This window comes from Gymnoscopelus microlampas (assembly GCF_963454915.1).
Source record: "Gymnoscopelus microlampas genome assembly, chromosome: 8".
In the NCBI taxonomy this organism is placed as follows: Eukaryota; Metazoa; Chordata; class Actinopteri; order Myctophiformes; family Myctophidae; genus Gymnoscopelus; species Gymnoscopelus microlampas.
This window is the reverse complement of record NC_139945.1, coordinates 18,548,927-18,567,739: the sequence shown is the minus strand read 5'-3', so window position 1 is coordinate 18,567,739 and position 18,813 is coordinate 18,548,927. Positions and strand designations below refer to the sequence as shown.

Genomic DNA, 18,813 nt, shown 5'->3' with positions numbered 1-18,813 from the left:
ATTGCTAGCGCCCTTTAGCGGCAGGTGTAAAAGGGCCCTGCTGTGACTCTGTGGTGACTCAGAACCTTCCCTGTTGGGCGTAGCAGGGAGTAAAGACGGTGAAAGGTTAACACTTGACCCAGTGTGCACCGTTTGAGTGACATCACACACAGTGCTGTGATGACAGCCGAAGAATACAAGAGTAGCCGCACACTCGTAGCTGCCGATGCCAATAATTTATTGTGGACACAGAGACTGAAAACACACCAACGTTTCGGACAGAAATTGGATAAAAGACAGATTTTAGAGAACGGTCTGTCCTCTAGCGCAGTGGTTCCAAAACCTTTTAGCTCAAGACCCAAAAGAGAAGTTTGCCCAGCACCCAAACTAGTGAAAATAGCAGATCTACAAGCTCACAACGCGTCGCTTCGTGCCGCGTTGTTACCACTTCTTAAACCTTTATTTATGGAAATTATTAGATTTTTTCATTTTTTTCATGAAATACTCTTGAAAAATGTTGGAATTGTTTTTAATTGATGATAATGATGAGCAAAAGTGATTCAAAATATGGTCCACGACCCAAAGATGGTTCCCGACCCACTGTTTGGGAAACAGTGCTGACTGTTGAAAACTAGAGCCAATCAAAATGTGGGAAATCTTCTCAATATGTCACCCTAGGGAAGAATAAATCAATAGTGACCGCTAGCGTAGCACCATAAAATGAGCAGATGCTGCTAACATGTTGCAACACGGGCATCATGCTTTAAAATATGACTGCCTTCTGAGCATACGGTATGTATCACATTACAGGTTTGTCAGAATGAGTTGTGAAATCAAAACCGTAGATATTTTAAATCTCACTATGCAAAGGAACTTGGGAAATATGCATATTATAAGGTGGATGGGCTGACACGTCATCAGGCATTACGCTATAGGTTACCAATGTCGCTTTAACCCCTGCAAATGCAAAACAGCAACATATTATTCATAAATACACAAGTTCACACAATACACAATACACAAGGGGGGGGGGGGCTCCCAGATGACAGTGAAGTGACAATTGAATGACTTTTAAGACCTTTTTGGTTAAAGTGGTTAAAATGATTGTGACGCTATATTAACTGCTTTATCTGGGGACCCCCTGGTACCCCCCCCCCCCCCCCCCCCCCCCCCCAAGGACCCCTGGGGGTTCCCGGACCCCACTATAACCAATGCTGTAGATGACTGGCAACTGAATTAGCCAAAAAAGTGCATCTTTATTTGAGTTGGCGGTTGAGGTAAAACTGGTTTAATCTAAGCAGCAGCGTTACAGTGTCATTTATTCTACAGGTACGGTAGTAATCCATGACGGCAGAAAGAAAGCAAGGAAACAGGACCAGACAAGCCTTGCTCGGGTCCTGGATACATCCCACCAGCTGGTGACTTCACGTTACATGTATTTATAAGCACCACATAACGTAAAGCAGTGGTTCTCCAACCTTTTCATGTCAACGACCCCCAAAATGATATGTATTTGGTACATATGTATCATGTATTTGGTACGTATTTGCTACGCCCTCACACCTGCTACGTCACACCGCCGCTCCGGCTGATGTGCCTTCATGGAGATCTCTGTATCTGTCAGTCCATGTCTCTTTTATGGCCATATAAGGAGATCTCTGTATCTGTCAGTCTCTTGTATGCGAATATATGGAGAACCCTGATGTCATCAGTATATGCCCATATATGGGCCTGGGCCCATATGTGGAGCTGACTGATTTGTTCGCGCTTGATGCCATGATGACACATTGAAGTTAGACAACACACTCCATATTTGGGCGTAGCTGCATTGGGAACTCCTTATATGGCTGAGTCATGGTGACACGAGCACGACGACGCAGTCCGCCGGCCAGCCCGTCGGCAGGACAATTTTATTATACGATTTTGACGGACGGTAAACATCTGTTTGCTTTACGTCTGTAAGCTGACGGTGCTGTTAGTCTTGTGTGCATGTGGGCAGTGTTGCCAGATTCTGTGAGAGAAACAAGCAACCAGGTCTAGGAAAACAAGCCCAAAAGAAGCGACTATAGGCCACCTGAGAACTTCAAACATACATCAGCTATTTGAAAGTAGCTACAATATCTACAAGATCTGTAGATCTGCTATTTTCAAATTAAATCTTGGGGGGAACTTATAATGAGCAGACCTGGCAACACTGCATGTGGGTACGGTACTTTTCACCCACAACATATTATTGGAATGCAGGCTTTGCGTTACAATGTTGCAAAAGATATGATTGCTGCCTCATGTAGACGCGACGGGGAAATAGCTAACCTTATGCTACGGGTGTTGTAAAAGTGCAACATCTAGTGGTTGAATGTTGTCCACTGCTCTTTTATCACAACATCATCCACACATGCACCGTGGGCCTGCAGATTCCTGTGTATTGTTGGCGCTGGCGTGTGGACGTGTGGCATCTATCTGTATACGTACCTTCATTGTAGTACGCCGGCTGCATCATCTCGTGAGGGTGGGGCTGTGAGGGAGGATGCATGGGCTGGTGGAAGAATTCTCGCGGCACAGGCATGGGCATGGGCATGGGCATGGGCATGGGTATAGGCATGGCACCCTGGTACGGGAAGACATGCTCCATTCCCGGGGCCCTCGGATGGTACGCGTGGGGGTCCCAGGTTGGGTTCTGGAGACGCATGATGACGGAGAGAGGGATGGGCTTGCGCTGCCGTGGCTGGGCGGAGGCGGGCGGGATGGAGATGCGGGAGATGATGGGCTGAGGGTGGTAGGGCGAGTGGACGGGCGAGGAGACGTCGGGAGGGACGGAGATCCGCGCGTTGCGGGGCAGAGACGCGTGGGACGGCTGCTGTTGGGACCGAGACAAAGAGTCCTGCAGACGACGGAGGACAACTTTCAGGAGACAAAACATAACAACTGGAACAAAATATTCTATTAATAAACATTAGACCAGTGATATTGTAAGATGTCGTTGCACAGCCATTTGATGAATGACAGAAACACTGATAGCCAATCAAAATCCAATCATATTAGAGGGTGTCACTGTCAACGAATCACTCACATTCAACATGTTTAAGATAACATGAACGTTATCTTTCATCAGTGTGGATTCTCACATCATTATCATTATTATTATCTTTATAGATAACTTAACTCTGAGAGATGCTCTCGGGTACAACTGATTCCAATCCTAACCATCAATCATTTAGTCACGTTGAGAACCAGTGCATTACACAATGTTCGTGGTGGTGAATGCATACGAGAAGAAGTGATGAGCAGTCATGATCAGAAGCAGCTGCTTCTCCTTACATATTTTCATACTCAGTCTTGTTGGGTTCAGGTCTAAGCATGCATGGGAACAGAAGCATGCACCAGAACACACGTGTGTGTGTGTGTGTGTGCGCGCACACACACACACACACACACACACACACACACACACACACACCTTTTTGGGACTCGGGCCCGGGGGAGGACCATCTAGATTGGACTCCTTCCAGTTACTGTTTGGCACCAACGGCCTCAGCCAATCTGTCTCTGTAACAGGAAGGACAGACAGTCACCCACACTGCAGGACACAGTCACCCACACTGCGGGACACGGTCACCGGTCACAGAGGCATGAAGGTTCCTCTGGCTATTTCCACTTTGAGGAGAATTGTTTGTCCTGGACTAATTCCAGCGAGCTACACAGTAGAAAGTGCAGGGTGAAAAGTTAAAGCACAATGGGCAGGATGGATGGGGGAGAGCTTCTGAGAACTCACTGTTGTAGGTGTGGTGAGCTTTCCTCTCGTAAGACGCGTCCAGATCTGTCTCATTCCACTTTCCAGAACCCTTTTGCCTCTGCATGCTGTCGTCTGAGAGAGAGAGAGAGAGAGAGAGAGAGAGAGAGAGAGAGAGAGAGAGAAGAGAGAGAGAGAGAGAGAGAGAGAGAGAGAGAGAGAGATTATGTCTACCGTTCTTTATGTAACCTCAGTCTTAAACTCTCAAGAACAGATTCAGGGCGCTGTTTTTTCCTTTTATTTGACGAAAGGTTCCCAGATTGCCACATTCTATACTATAGTGTTGTTGCCACTACGTGTTAGGTACAGGAGGTCCTAGCATTCTCCGGTTCAAATGTTCTTTTTAAAGATCAATAATGTGCTTGAACATGGGATAAAGCGCTGAAAAATACACTTTTATAGTCGGTGTAGATGGTGACTCATTGACATAATCTTACCCAACATAAAACCTAAGGCCACAGCAGACAAATGTCTAAAAAAGAGGTGTAGCTGCAATCAGCAGGGAATCCATGTGACTTGAAGGTACATCATGAGTAATTTGTATTTGGCTTTTCAAACCCTAAACAGACCCTGCAACTATGACTAGATTTGATCAATTGATCGATTGATCGATTGATTGATTCGATTTTATTCTGACAAGAGCAAATAACAACATAACACACCAATTAATCACAACCAATACAGTCATACCAACAAATCCCACTCTATCACCCCTACAAGATAATGCAGTTGACAGATCAGCTCCAATATTGATATGTTCAAGAACTACAAGTCAATTATTGCAACTTTTTAAAAACGTACTTCCCATTTTCTTCCCAATTTAGTCATTGCAAACGCCCCATGTGTACTTTGGTCCCTGTCGCTGTCGATCTCTAGTATTTGGTCTTGGGAGGGTGTGTAGACCAGTGGTTTTGAACCTGCCGGTCGGGACCCCCAGGGGGGTCCCTACTTGATTCTGGGGGGGGTCCCCACACAACTATCCTTCTCCATTCTCTACACTGGCTCCCCGTAGCAGCTCGGATCCAGTTTAAAACCCTGGTGCTAGCCTATAGGGCAGTGAAAGGAACAGCTCCTTCCTACCTCCGGGCTATGGTTGATGCCTACACCCCTGCCCGACCACTTCGGTCTGCCACCTCGGAGCGACTGATTGCCTCGTCACTCAAGGGTCCTTCTGGTCGATCGACACGGTCACAACTTTTTTCTGTTCTGGCCCCACAGTGGTGGAATGAACTTCCCACTGAAGTCAGGACAGCAGAGTCACTGCCCATCTTTCGCCGCAGGCTGAAAACCCACCTCTTCAGGAAACACTACCCTTCCTCTTTGCCTGGCCTACTTGTTGTTAACTAGTTGTACGAACTCTTGTTTTAGTTTTGTATTGTTTTATTGGATCTTGTTTAGTCGATACACTTATTTGTCTGAGCTCGTGCTCATTTGATTTTGCTATTTTGTCTCATCTGTTTAAGAAAGTAGGTAGCTGATATATTGCACTTTTACCTTAGCGCTAGGTATACTCTTGGTTGCTTGTTTTTTGCAGGAAATGCACTTAAGACTTCTGGTGATTAGTAGTTTTCGTTCCCTACCTATGTTGAATACACTTATTGTAAGTCGCTTTGGATAAAAGCGTCTGCTAAATGACTGTAATGTAATGTAATGTAATGTCCCCAGATAACAGTGAAGTGACAATTTAAGGACTTTTAAGACCTTTTCAATACCTAAAAAAAAATTAAGGACCATTACGGCATAAAAGGGTAATCTACAAACTACAGTATACTATAAAAACTGGTCAAACATTGCCCAAATTGTCAAATAATATAAGAAAGAGTGCACAATTGTGAAAATAGTAGACCTACAAGCTCACAACGCCTCGCATTGCGAGGCGTTGTGAGCTTGTAGATCTGCTATTTTCCACAATATTACTAAAAAAACGAAATGTAAGCCTCATTTTCAAGTGCTTATCAGGGTGGGGGGTCCCCAGTTCAAATATGAGAATATGATAATATGAGGTTGAGAACCACTGGTGTAGACAACCACATACACCTCCAATACACATGGAGTCACCAGCCGCTTCTTTTCACCTGACAGCATGCAAGGTGTTTCACTAGGAGAGGGTAACACATACAGAGGTTCGTTACCCCCCCCCCCCCCCCCCTCAGATACTCACCAGCTTGCTTGGAAGGACCAAAATTGCGTGGCAGGGTGCTGGACATGGGGTGACTGTAGGGCCGAGGAGAAGGGCTCCTGTCCGGCTGTGGAGACCGTCGCCCGCTGTGGCTGGCACCATCGTATGGCACCTGTAGGGTGGGACTCGCCAAGGGCCCGGCATCCATGTGGGTGAGCGAGCCTCGGAGACGACGGCCCGGCTGCGGTGACCTCTGCCCGGTGTGGCTGCCGCCGTCGTACGGCACCTGTAGGCTGGGACTCAGCAACGGCCCCGGATCCATGTGTGTGATCGAGCCTCGCGGACTGCGGTTGTATCGGGACGGGGAGTCACGCCTCTGGGTTCGAGGTGACTGGTTGGGGCTCATCTGAGCGTAAGAGAAGTGGTCAGAGGTGGAGCGCCTCTGGGTTCGAGGTGACTGGTTGGGGCTCATCTGACCGTAAGAGGTGGAGCGCGGCCCCGTGGACTGTCTGTGGACGGGCGACGAAGGCTTGTTTTTGGCACCGGAGATGACATTGTTGAGGGGTCGGGGGCTGGTGGAGGAGGGGGAAAAGGGTGTGGAGGAGGTGCTACTGATGGGGCTGCTGCTGCCGCCAGCTGTGTCTCTGACGGTGACAGTGGAAGGAGAAGAGGCAGGGGAGGAGGTGCCGGACAGAACCATGGGTGTGGACCTCTCTCTGGGGACCACAGAGATAGTCTGCAGGGGGCAGCACAGATCAGGTCAACATAGGACACACACATGCACGCACGCACGCACGCACGCACGCACGCACACACACACACACACACACACACACACACTGGCCTCTAGTTTGAGGGCGATAACATTAATATTTCCTCAGCATTAAGAGAGTAAACACAGCTTCATGAATAGTGGTTTGATTTAGGTGTACCTGTACCAGTTAGCAAGCATTGATAATACTATTGACTATAGACCTTTTTCATTGCAGCCATTTTGACATGAAATTGTAGCGTAAACACAGGTGTTACCAAGTGCTTGTTGGCTCACAGGAAAGACACCACTACATGGAACTGATCCTTGATTAGTGGCATTGGCAACCCTACTATATCTGTTAAGAAGATTCCCCAAACTCTAAGTTTAGTATTATTGTTTATGTTTTTTCCTCTAAAATGGACCCTTTGTTTCCACTTCAATGTGTGCTGAGTGCACAGCAGTTAATTGGCCAATTAGTTGCACCTGCTGTGTTTAACAACATTGAGACTGGATGCAGAGGTGATTGTTTCATGCAATCAATTCTCAACCTGTTGTTTCGGGGTACCCCAACCCCCTCTTGTGTGTTGGCTAGTGCTGCGCACCCTAGCGAGACCTGACAGAATGGGTTTCATTGAGCGCATACTGGTTGCGCGCATACTGGTTCTTATCAGTGTGACGTCGTCTGTTAAGGGGTCTATAACTAAATCAAGAGGACTCATTCTTGATTTAAGTAGCTGCAGCTGTCTTTAACCTGTTTGTGACATTGCTGTGAAAAGGGTCCGCAAATTTTACACACATCGGTACGGCTGACACCAAAGGACTGCGATGGCCAAACCCACCACAAGAACACTGGCTTATATTGCATTTTATTTCAGTCTACGTGGTTCTCCAAATAAAGGGATGTAATAATATTTGTTTGCTGGTTAGATATGGCTTATATCAAACGTGCAGACTGTCAGCACAACATTGCCCACATCAGGAACGTCACATCCACTGCGGCAGTTTCACAATACTTGGGAATCTCTGTCTGTACTGACAGGATATTTAATTAGTGCCTGAGTGGAACTCTGAGAAACCCCTGTGCTGTGCTGGGTTGTTAGACGTGGCTGTAGCTGAGTGGGTAGAGAGGCCACCTGGGAATTGGAAGGTCGCCGGTTTGACCCTCAGACCGCCCAGTAGAAGGGTTGATGTGTCTCTGAACAAGACACTTGACTCCTAACAACTCTGTCCTGTGTGCTCATGTGAGCCATCTGAGCAGCCATCTGCTGGGTGTATGCAGAGAAGTAATTTCCCCTCCTCTGGAAACAAGTAAATACTCCCCCTTCCCTCATGCCTCACTTATACTTTGTTGTGCAACACTGTCTGCGCAACAAATTATAAATAACCCTTTATCGTCTGCAACGGTTTGCTGTCCTCAAGATAGAGGTCAAAGACAGACACACAGATGCAAGGGCTACAAACAGTTTTAGTGTGTACCTGAGAGGTGGGCTGTGTGGTCGGACTGGAAGAAGCTTCCTGGAGAAGAGAGCTGAACTCCCTGGACAACTCGTCTGCCGTGGCCAGGGACGCGTTCAGGTCATCATTCATCGTCTGGACTGGAAATGAAAAAACATTTGACAGGATGAAGGCCCAGGATGAAGTACGGATATGGATACATAATGTGCCTCCACTCCGCGTACATTTCCATCCGTTGGCTGCACGAAGCCGCAGAGCTTAGGTATCCGAATGTACAGAGTAATACATGAGGAAACTGTTGGTGGTGGACTGATCCCCCCTGCACCTCAATATAGACATAAACTAGGGAGGCTAGTATGTGATTAAATGTGTGTGCATTAGGACGACTGTATCAATACATATGCATCCGTTTTGCACAGGATTATATATGGGCCCAGAGAAGAATTATGGAAGAATTCTTCTTCTTCTTCTTCTTCTTCTTCTTCTTCTTCTTCTTCTTCTTCTTCTTCTTCTTCTTCTTCTTCTTCTTCTTCTTCTTCTTCTTCTTCTTCTTCTTATTATTATTAGTGGTAGTAGTTGTATGAATTGTTTCAACCAATCAGTGAAGCTGAGAGACATGATCACGGAGACAGCCAGACATTCCTGAATGTATAGATTGTTATATTTACACACTGATACAAATAGGGGTTTGAAGACGGACTTCGTACTTACACAGCATGCTGCTGCCCGTGCCGTAGCTCATCTGAGAGCTCATGGTTGGCTGGTTGTTGTGTCTGTCTCTCTGAAAAAGAGGAAACACATTGAGGTCATGAGGCTGCACCTGTTTCCACAATGGGACACACATGCTCTGACAATGAAGTTATGTATGCCTGATTTATTTTGTACTTAGTTGCACACCAATGTCAGTGCCGAAAATAGCTGATCTACAAGCTCACAATGCTTCAAAGCACGACACGTTGTGAGCTTGTACATCGGCTGTTTTCCCTCGCAACATTGGCGAACAACTAAGTATAAATAAGGCTTTAGACCCAGCATGTCAAATAACGTAATATTCCCATTCCACAGTTACTCAGAACGTTTTGTGCCCAAAGTTTCACAACATTGATTGTATGCTTTCAACAGCTTGGACACACATCAATGTCAGTGTTCTCTACACATGAACGTATCAAGTCACGTTAAGGTTACTCATAGACAGGCCCAGCAGACCATTGATTCTAATGTTCTGACATTGATTGACTGACATCTTTATTGAAAAATTGAAAAATAGAATCAATAATAAATACATAAATATACATAAACATAGTACATATATTTAAATCTCAATAAAAAAAGTAATAAAAACAAATACAAAAGTATAAACACATCATAAAGTAGTCTTTATCCCTGCCTCCTTCCTTCCTTCCCTCCCTCCCTCCCTCCCTCCCTCAGCTGCCCCTTGCTCCCTCTGTCACTGCAGGTATTCTGCATGAGGGAGGGCCTTTATGTATAAACAAGTCACACCATCTTCATACTTCATAAAAGAACATTTTTGGGGGTAACTATAGATGAAAAAATAAACTGGAAATCACACATCAAACATGTACAAACAAAGGTATCAAGGAGTATTGCAGTTATAAATAAAGCCAAGAAGGTATTGGAACAGAAATCACTTCATACGTTGTACTGTTCCTTAGTCCTGCCCTATTTGCAGTATTGTGTAGAGATTTGGGGGAATAATTACAAAACATCATTAAGTACAATAACAACCCTACAAAAAAGAGCAATACGTATAATTAATAATGTGGGTTATCAGGAGCATACAAACCCATTATTTCTACAGTCAAAATTGATGAAATTCGCTGACATTGTTGATTGCCAAACAGCACAGTTTATGTTCAAAGCTTATAATAAGTCACTACCACTTAACATACAGAAATTGTTTGGAGAACTGGAGGGGGATTATAATTTAAGGGGAAAATTTAAATGTAATCTTAAAGTTCACTATAGGCGCACGACTGGGAAAAGTTTTTGTATTTCCAATGTGGGGGTGAGGTTATGGAATAATTTTACGGTGGATCTAAAGAGATGTGCAAACATGAAACAGTTTAAAAAAAAACATAAAGACATGATACTCATGAGGTATAGGGATGAAGACGGTGCTGGATATCACTAGGTACTGTTTTTTTGTTTTTTTTCTAGGCTATTTTCTTTTTCTTTCCTTAGTTTATTATAGAAATTGTATTGCAAGTATAGATGTTTTGAATATACTTGTATTGGTGTAAATATATGTATTGTGTGCGTGTGCATGGATGTATGCAGGTATATATGTATATATGTATGTATGTATGTAGGTACGTACATGTATGTATTGGTTGTATGTATGTATGTATGTATGTATGTATGTATGTATGTAGTTATGGATGTATGGATGTATGGATGTAGGTATGTAGGTATGGATGTATGGATGTAAGGATGGATGTATGTATGGATGAAGGGGTGGGAGCTATAAGTTATGCTTCTTCTCACTCCTTTTCGAATATGCATTTTCTGTTAATCTGTTAAACAGAATTAATTGCTTTCATTTGTTATATTGTTTTTGTTTTTAAATTGCCATATTCGAAATAAACTTTTCAATCAATCAAAAAAAAAATACTCCCACCAAGAATAAATCAATTCTTTCTGTCATTGGTGGGCTATATATCACACAACTAAATGATACCACAGCCCCATTTGATACCCCCTGACAAACTTCAGTTTGAACAATCAGTTCTTCAACTTTATTAGGAGGTTACACGCCTTGACTTCCAGGAGGATTTGTCTCTTAGTCTCTCCTCTTGCTGACTCACAATCAAAGGATCTATAAATCCAGGTGTTCATACTGTAGACCCTTTTGTTACTAGACATAATGGATGACTAATCACTATACAGGCCAATTTCCTACGAGCGGCAGACAGATAGACAGACAGACAGACAGACAGACAGACAGACACTGATAGACAGACAGAAACAATGCAGAAACATGGAGAAAGACAGACATAATACAGACAGAGGGAGATATAGACATGGAGTCAGACAGACAAACAGGTGCAGTGTACAGTGATTCACACACCTGGACAGATGACAGGGTATACTAACACCACACGCACCTGCGCGCGCCCACACACACCCACACACACCCACACACACACACACACACACACACACACACACACACACACACACACACACACACACACACACACACACACACACACACACACACACACACACACACACACACACACACACACACACACACACACACACACACACACACACACACACACACACACACACACACACACACACACACACTGTGTGCATCAATGAGTGACTTCATACAGAACAGCAGCCTATGTGGGCAGTGTCATGGGACCCCATACCAGTTAATTTCACCAGTTAGCTAATTAATTAGATCACTAATTATCTCAAATCTAGTTTGGTATAATATGATATGTAATGTTCTACTATGTAATTAACATATTATAATTGCAAATACATTGATGGGAGTTTCACTCAGCATCTGTTGAATAGTTTCTGACTGTTACACGAAAATAATAAACATAGAAGAAGCTAGTCAAGTCAGTCTATTGATGAAGCCGTTTTAAAAACAACTATCAACCAAATAACAATGAAGAGAAGTAAAAAAGTAAAAACATAGATAAATATCAAACTAAAAACTGATAAAAATCAGTTTTTAGTTTGAAACGAATTATTTACAAGATAAGTTCATAGGTTCATAGGTTTGGTATTAGTAGTGTCCAGTTATTACACTGGCCCGGGGCACAGTCCAAAGAAAGAGAAAAGAGAAAAACATAGGAAGAATATGGTAAGTGCAGAAATATTGTATGGCTGTAGAAGTGTATTATTAAATGAAAACAAAGATGTGACAAGATAAATTAGGCGTTAAATGCTAAGAATTCAGGCCTTAAGGGGAAAATCTCTGGAGGGAGGAAACATTCCAAAGCATGAACTGACAAGGCAAACCCTACATCTGCACATTGCGTTCTGCATTTAAAGTTAGGAAACAGACGGAAATACGTTATTCTGATATATATATATATTAATTCATTAAATAAGGTTAATAATCAATTTTCAACAGTAATATACAATGTTATTAGTTATTGATAAAGGTTAAAGACGGGGTGCCGTGATTTTTAGTGACCCCCCCCCCCCCCCCCCCCCTAAAACATAATCATCAGGTATATGGTTATACTAGGAGGAAGATTTTTTTCAAAAGAGTGTACAGAAATTGTTAAAATATTTTGTTTATGTGGACACGCCTCCAGTTCATTAAGTATACCTGGTTCTCACCTTAGCACCTCCTCCATCACCTTAGCACCACCCACCTGTCCTAGTCCCTCCTCCTCATGCCCACACCTGTTGTGTTATGATAATGAGGGGGAGGGCATGTTTTTACTATGTCACTAAAGCGCTGTTTCTCTATTGGCACGTTTGACCCTCAAGGTGTCAGCCTCCAGGAAGAAACTCCAAATATAGTCAGAGAAGACATAAAATCAACCTCATAGACACATGAGAAACAGAAAAAGTGCAAAAACATGGCACCAGCTCTTTAAATAAACACTATCATTTTAATTTGTGTAGTCAATCAGTCAGACGGACTTGGGCTGCACAATACTGTTTCCAGATCGACATCGCAATGTGCACGTCTAATAGAATAGTGACAATGCAAAGCATAACTAAGGCGAATTATGAATCTTCATATACCTGGTGAAATTATATATATTTTTTTATAATGATTTATTTATTGACAACGTACAATGTACACTTATCATTATCACATTTCTTTAAATTATATTATTTTATATCGGAATGTATAAATCGCAATTATTTCCACTATTGTTCAGCCCTAATACTTGCCATCAGAGAAACTTAGTTTAGTATCAACCCTTTATCAAGGGTGCCGATACTGTACCATCTAGCCTAATGATTAGGTTAGCCACTAACACAGTTCTAATAAAGAAACGTTAACTTTAGCTGATCCAGAGAAACGTAATAATACTGCATCAGCTTATAAGCATTACCGTTAAGACATAAATTGCCTCAGTAATAGTTAACGACTGTGAACATTCTAATTAACAACTGCACACCTCCTGGAGGTGCAAACCCTGCCGGCACAAAAATATCTCATTCTTTGTTTCTCCCTTCCCGAGAGTATTTATGTATTTTCACCAGTGATTCTGAACTTTTCACCCCAAATGTTTAAGGGAAAATATGACAATTTAGGCATTAAGCAGGCACTCTTATCCAGATCCAGTACCAAGGTCAGAGTAAGCAGCATGAACCCTAGTCAACCAACAACAGGAAAAGTACAGTGGTTGGGTAAACAGAATGCTAAGAAAACAAGACCTACAAAATAACTAGGACAGCAGGCAGGCAGACATTGAACGTATCTAAACAACACAGCCTACTATCTACAAAAATACTGACATTTCCCTTTATTATTACTTACCCTGTTATGTAATGCTGTTGACGGGCAGGTTAATATTAGTCACGTTACAGAGGAAATTATGTATCAAGTGTAAGGTCATCAAAGGGTCGTCATAACACAGTCCAGCATGCACTCAGACAACAGCTATTCCATGCTGTGTGTGTGTTGAGTGTGTGTACACACACTCACATTCCACACCACACCTCCCTGTGAGGCACTCAGCAGAGTCGGGAACTGAAGCTTATCTCTATTTGCCAAGACAAGAAGAACGCAGGGTTTTAACGTGACTCACACACCCGTCGGGGTGATCGACCTCCTCGCTCGCTCAATCACTAAACACTCTCCCTCTCTCTCTTCCTGTTTCTGCTCAGAAATTCACTTGACACCCAGTCCACTGTACCCAGCCTTCGTTTTTTTCTACATTCCAGCCCGCTTCACTTTCCCTTCACTGTTTTTTACAAGGACTCTCGCTATGTCTACTTACTCAGTGTACACAGCAAAAAAATGCAACCTTGCGGGTCCATTTGAGTTAAATTAACACTGGGGATTTTTGCTGTGTATCATAGTGTCAGGTTACTGTCTATGAAAAGACTTTCAATGAATTCCCTAAGAGAGTCACAGTCTTTCTTGAAATCCACCAAGAAAAGAAAGTAACATACTTACAAACAATAGCCCACATATCACTGGACGCTCCGAGGAAGACTCTTAGCCTTTTTTTTCCTTGTTTTTTTTTGTGATATGAGCCAAATAAGAGTAAATGTGAGTATTTTGTCCTTGTTGACTTGAAGTTTGAGATGTCCTACCCTTTTAATATCTTTTTGAATATCACTGTATAGTTATAAACATAATTATTACTTGACACCATCTATATGTTACCACACGAATGTGACCGATTGGTTGATGTGGAAACTCATTTTAGAAGAACATCAGATGGCCTCGTTTTTGCAATGTGAAAACTTGGGAGGCTTGGAAACACGTTCACATGGACCGATAAAGAGAGAGAGACCTTTGTGTCGTGACTGTGGGAAGTAAAGGGAGATTAAAGAAGACAATAATGATTATGCTCAGCAGAATCCCTGGGTGTGTCTGCACGTGACCTGAAGCTGCGACGCCCAGTTTCCCCTCTCCAGGCTTTTATGTTTTATGTTCCTAACCAATGACTTCTCATTACATGTCAGGCCAATTCTCTGGTTTCTTTCTATTCAACTCCTCCTCTCCCGAGGACGCATCCTTTTAATTTCCTGCCTCTCCTCTTTTAGTATCAAACGCTCCTTCATATCCTCTCTCTCTCTCTCTCTCTCTCTCTCTCTCGTGCGCACACACACACACACACACACACACACACACACACACACACACACACACACACACACACACACTGAGCTGGGCATTTAGATAGAAGGATAAGAAAAGACCTGTATTCTAAAGCTCACACTTTCCTTGTCACGGAACCTCAGCCCTCTTGTGTAAGACATGCTGTCAAACCGAGCATAAAACATGTCCCACAGGTGACATTTTAAAAAATCGAGATGAATTCATAGGCCCGGTGCAGTAAAACAGCAACCTGCAATTTAAAAAAAAGCAATATATCGCAAGCTAGCGATGTGACATGTCCACATTGCTAGTAGTAGTGTAACTTGCTTTTGGATCATTCGGAATACCGATGCTTCAAAGGCCTCAGAATCAGTCCTATCACGCATACGGTCCATTGCCAGCCAAAGTAAACATTTGGTTTCATGTGAAATATTAGCCCGCCACTATCTCCTCAGATGGCATTGATTTGAAATGGTCTTCATGTGAATAATACATACAATTTATATAGCGCTTTTCTAAGTAGGCTACTCAAAGTCGCTGAATGCAGACAGCAGCTTGAAACCAAAGGTACTGTAGCCAATGCCTGTAAATGGTAAATGCAGCTGGGAGGCTCTGTGCATTCTTACGTGAAATATCAGGTATCCATGACACTGCACTCCAGGGGAAACTATAATTAATCAGTTGTTAACTTATTCCTGTCTGTGTCTGTCTGTCAGCAGTGTCTGTCAACCCTGGAGTTAACAGAAGGTTTCTAGAAAGTGCTCAGGGCGAATCAGTTCATGCCAATTGGTTCCATCCGTACCACAAAACATTCCTGGACCTGTGGCTCTCACCCGACCTGTCTAACGCTGGCATCTGAATTTAGTAATGACCGTGAGATCAGATTCAGAACCCACTATATACAATGGAAACAATATTCCCTAAGTTTCTCTTTGTCCATGACCCTGTCACACATCTCACAAATCCTTTCAGGATTGTGACAAAAATTGGAAAAACTACTTTCATTTAGCACTTTCTGTATTCGTGAGTGCTCTATTATACAGTCTGAAGAGGCAGTAATGTGACACGTTTAGAAACTGGAGGAGCTGAGGTGACTTTTCGGTTCTGGAGAATTAATTTCCTACTTTTAGACTAAATCTTTAATGGACAAAACCAGACATGCCTGTCCTTAAGCGTACAGCTGCAGATTTCTTTTCTGTGGTAGTTGAGATAGTTATTAAAGGACTTCTGGGGGAATTCCTGGTGAAAAACACACACCATAGTTCATCAGGTTTCTCAGAAAGAAAGAGAGCTTTACCAATACAGAGTTTGGCAGTTTGTCTTAGGTCTGCTGACATGGTGAGGTGCGTGGGTTGAATTTAAAACAACTGGGCTGTGTTTTCCCAGACGTTCTACTACCAAAGTCGCTTGCTGGGCCTCTCAAATAATGTCACAGATTTTATTGTTTAAGAAATATTGCAGGACCAGTATGATATACACACTATGTTGTCATTGAATTTGTGTAGTCAATCAGTCAGACATCCATACAGGCAACAATGAGTTCATTTTGTGTTCATTCCAAGCTTCATCAATCACTCGGTGGACGATCACTCAGTGATTACACACCTTTCAAAATCCTGAAAGCTACAGGTGCAGGGCACAGTCTGTCTGTAAACAGCATTTACTACTACTACCTCTCAGCCATATTATAGCATACCTGTATACTTGGACTGCACAATATTGTTTCCAGATCAACATCGCAATGTGCACGTGCAATAGAATAGTGACATTGCAAAGCATAACTAAGGCAAATTGGCCAGTCAGTCACACTGAACTAAAAACTGTTTTACTTCTTGATAGAAAATGAAAACTGGCATTGTTCACACATTTTTTTTATCACTAATCTGGAAGAAAAACAGTACAGTTCATCTGAAAAATAATATGATTAATGGATTCTTGTTAACTGCTCTTGCATGGACATTCTGCCAGAGCATTTAACAATCATCCTAATCCTTGATTGATGATACATTCTTTCCAAATGGAGCTTTAACTTTAGATATACAGTATATACAGAATTACAGATCTGCATTTATTTCGTGAAATTATGTAACTAAATATTAAAATGCATATAATGCACTTTTTTCCAATATAGTTCAGCCCTAATACTTGCCATCAGAGAAACTTAGTTTAGTATGAATCCTTTATATCAATGATGCCCATTTTGTACCATCTACAGGTAGATTCTAGCCTAATGATTGGGTTAGCCACTAACACAGTAATAAAAACAACTTTAACTTTAGCTAATCCAGAGAAACTTAATAATACTGCATCAGTTTAGCAGAGACACTTACCATTAAGACATGAATTGCCTCAGTAATAGTTAACGACTGTGAACATTCTAATTAACAACTGCACACCTTCTGAAGGTGCAAACCCTGTCCAGACAAAAAAATCTCTCATTCTTTGTTTCTCCCTTCCTGAGAGTATGTATGTATTTTCACCAGTGATTCTGAACTTTTCACCCCAAAAGTTTAAGGGAAAATATAGCCATTAAGCAGGCGCTCTTATCCAGATCCAGTACCGATCGGTACTGGATCTGGATAAGAGCCTGAGGTCAGAGTAAGCAGCATGAACCCTAGTCATCCAACAACAGGAAAAGTACGTATAGTGGTTGGTCAATCAGAATGCTAAGAAAACAAGACCTACAAAATAACTAGGACAGCACATTGACACACATTCTGTGATTTTAAACGTTTGCTTCAGATGTTAAGAACTGAGATCTGCAGTTGTTATACTTGAATTTGTATTCATATGTGAATTGTGTTTTTGGTTCGTTTTATTGTATACTATGTTGTAATCCCTGCTTGTTTGCGTCCTTGGCCAGGGCTCCCTTGTAAAAAGCATTACCATCTCAATGGGACTCACCTGGTCAACCACATGAACCCTAGAGTCCCTATTCTGGTCAGGTCATAACAGACAAACAGTCTGCAAACATAGGCAAACATTCAGTTTAAATAGAACAACCTACAAGCCCACTGTGTCACGAGGTGACCACGTTGTGAGGTTGTGGATTGACTATATTAGGCAAAGAGATTTGGTGTTGAGGAAAAAAAGGAGAGAGCCAAGTACAGACCCCTGGGGGACCATGGTCAGCTAGGGTTTAAGTGGTTTAAAATGAAATGAAATAAAAAAATATTCCATTCACTATGATTAGTGTCTGTGCTAAAGAAAATGCATCGCATAAAACAACTCTGTAGGCTACTGATTTTCTCACGAGCCAGATAATAATAACCATTATTGTCTGAAGAGTACAGCAGGTACAATTCCAGCAACTACAGACCAAAACACATTACGACAATAACAGCTAATCTCATAACACCAAGCAATTATAGTTTACACACAGTTGTTTGCTCGGGACAGGATGCTCCGCCTGCAAGCGGTCATTCGACTGTGTGGCATCTAGCACTATTCCAACTATCTTCCTCACCTCCGATGCCACACTGGTGTCCCCACCAGGAATCTCTCGGTGACACACAACATACAGACTGCCGTTCCAACAAGGAGATGTGTCACACAGCCAATATGTCTATCTGATAGGGGCATCCGGGTGGCACAGGGGTGCCCGGCGAAACTCCTCACCGTCAGGTGAAAAGAAGCAGCTCGTGACTCCATGTGTATTGGAGGAGATTGTCGTGGCGTCAAGTGTATCAGTAGGGCTTACGCAGAGGAGAGTGATTCAACACGTGTACTGGGGTCAGTCAGATAAAGGTCAGTCCCATAGTCATAATAATAATTCATAACAGGGGGAATTCAGTTTCAGATTCACCCAGCTGATCGCTGCTCAGATGACCATGATGAGTGGTTGTGGGGGGGAGCTGTTAGCGGTTCCTCTGACACATGGGACACTTTGACACATATCTGGGCAGGTCGAGGGCTGAACTGATGACCTTCTG

General features: G+C 42.9%; 1 protein-coding gene across 2 annotated transcripts in view; it reads right to left on the bottom strand.

The window, feature by feature from the left end:
* ppp1r13l (protein phosphatase 1, regulatory subunit 13 like) overlaps positions 1-18,813 on the bottom strand; it is a 31,213-nt gene that overhangs the window by 8,749 nt on the left and 3,651 nt on the right. Inside the window, exons 1-7 of one of the 2 annotated variants that reach the window (XM_084064244.1) lie at positions 13,589-13,962; positions 8,809-8,878; positions 8,119-8,237; positions 5,931-6,624; positions 3,752-3,844; positions 3,437-3,525; positions 2,452-2,860 (exon numbers count right to left, since the gene is read on the bottom strand). In XM_084064244.1, the coding sequence (XP_083920370.1) occupies positions 2,452-2,860; positions 3,437-3,525; positions 3,752-3,844; positions 5,931-6,624; positions 8,119-8,237; positions 8,809-8,851 (1,447 nt within the window). In that variant the 5' untranslated portion in view covers positions 8,852-8,878; positions 13,589-13,962. Of the gene's footprint in view, positions 1-2,451; positions 2,861-3,436; positions 3,526-3,751; positions 3,845-5,930; positions 6,625-8,118; positions 8,238-8,808; positions 8,879-13,588; positions 13,963-18,813 lie in introns of those variants that run through there. The other variant, XM_084064243.1, reaches the window with a different exon arrangement.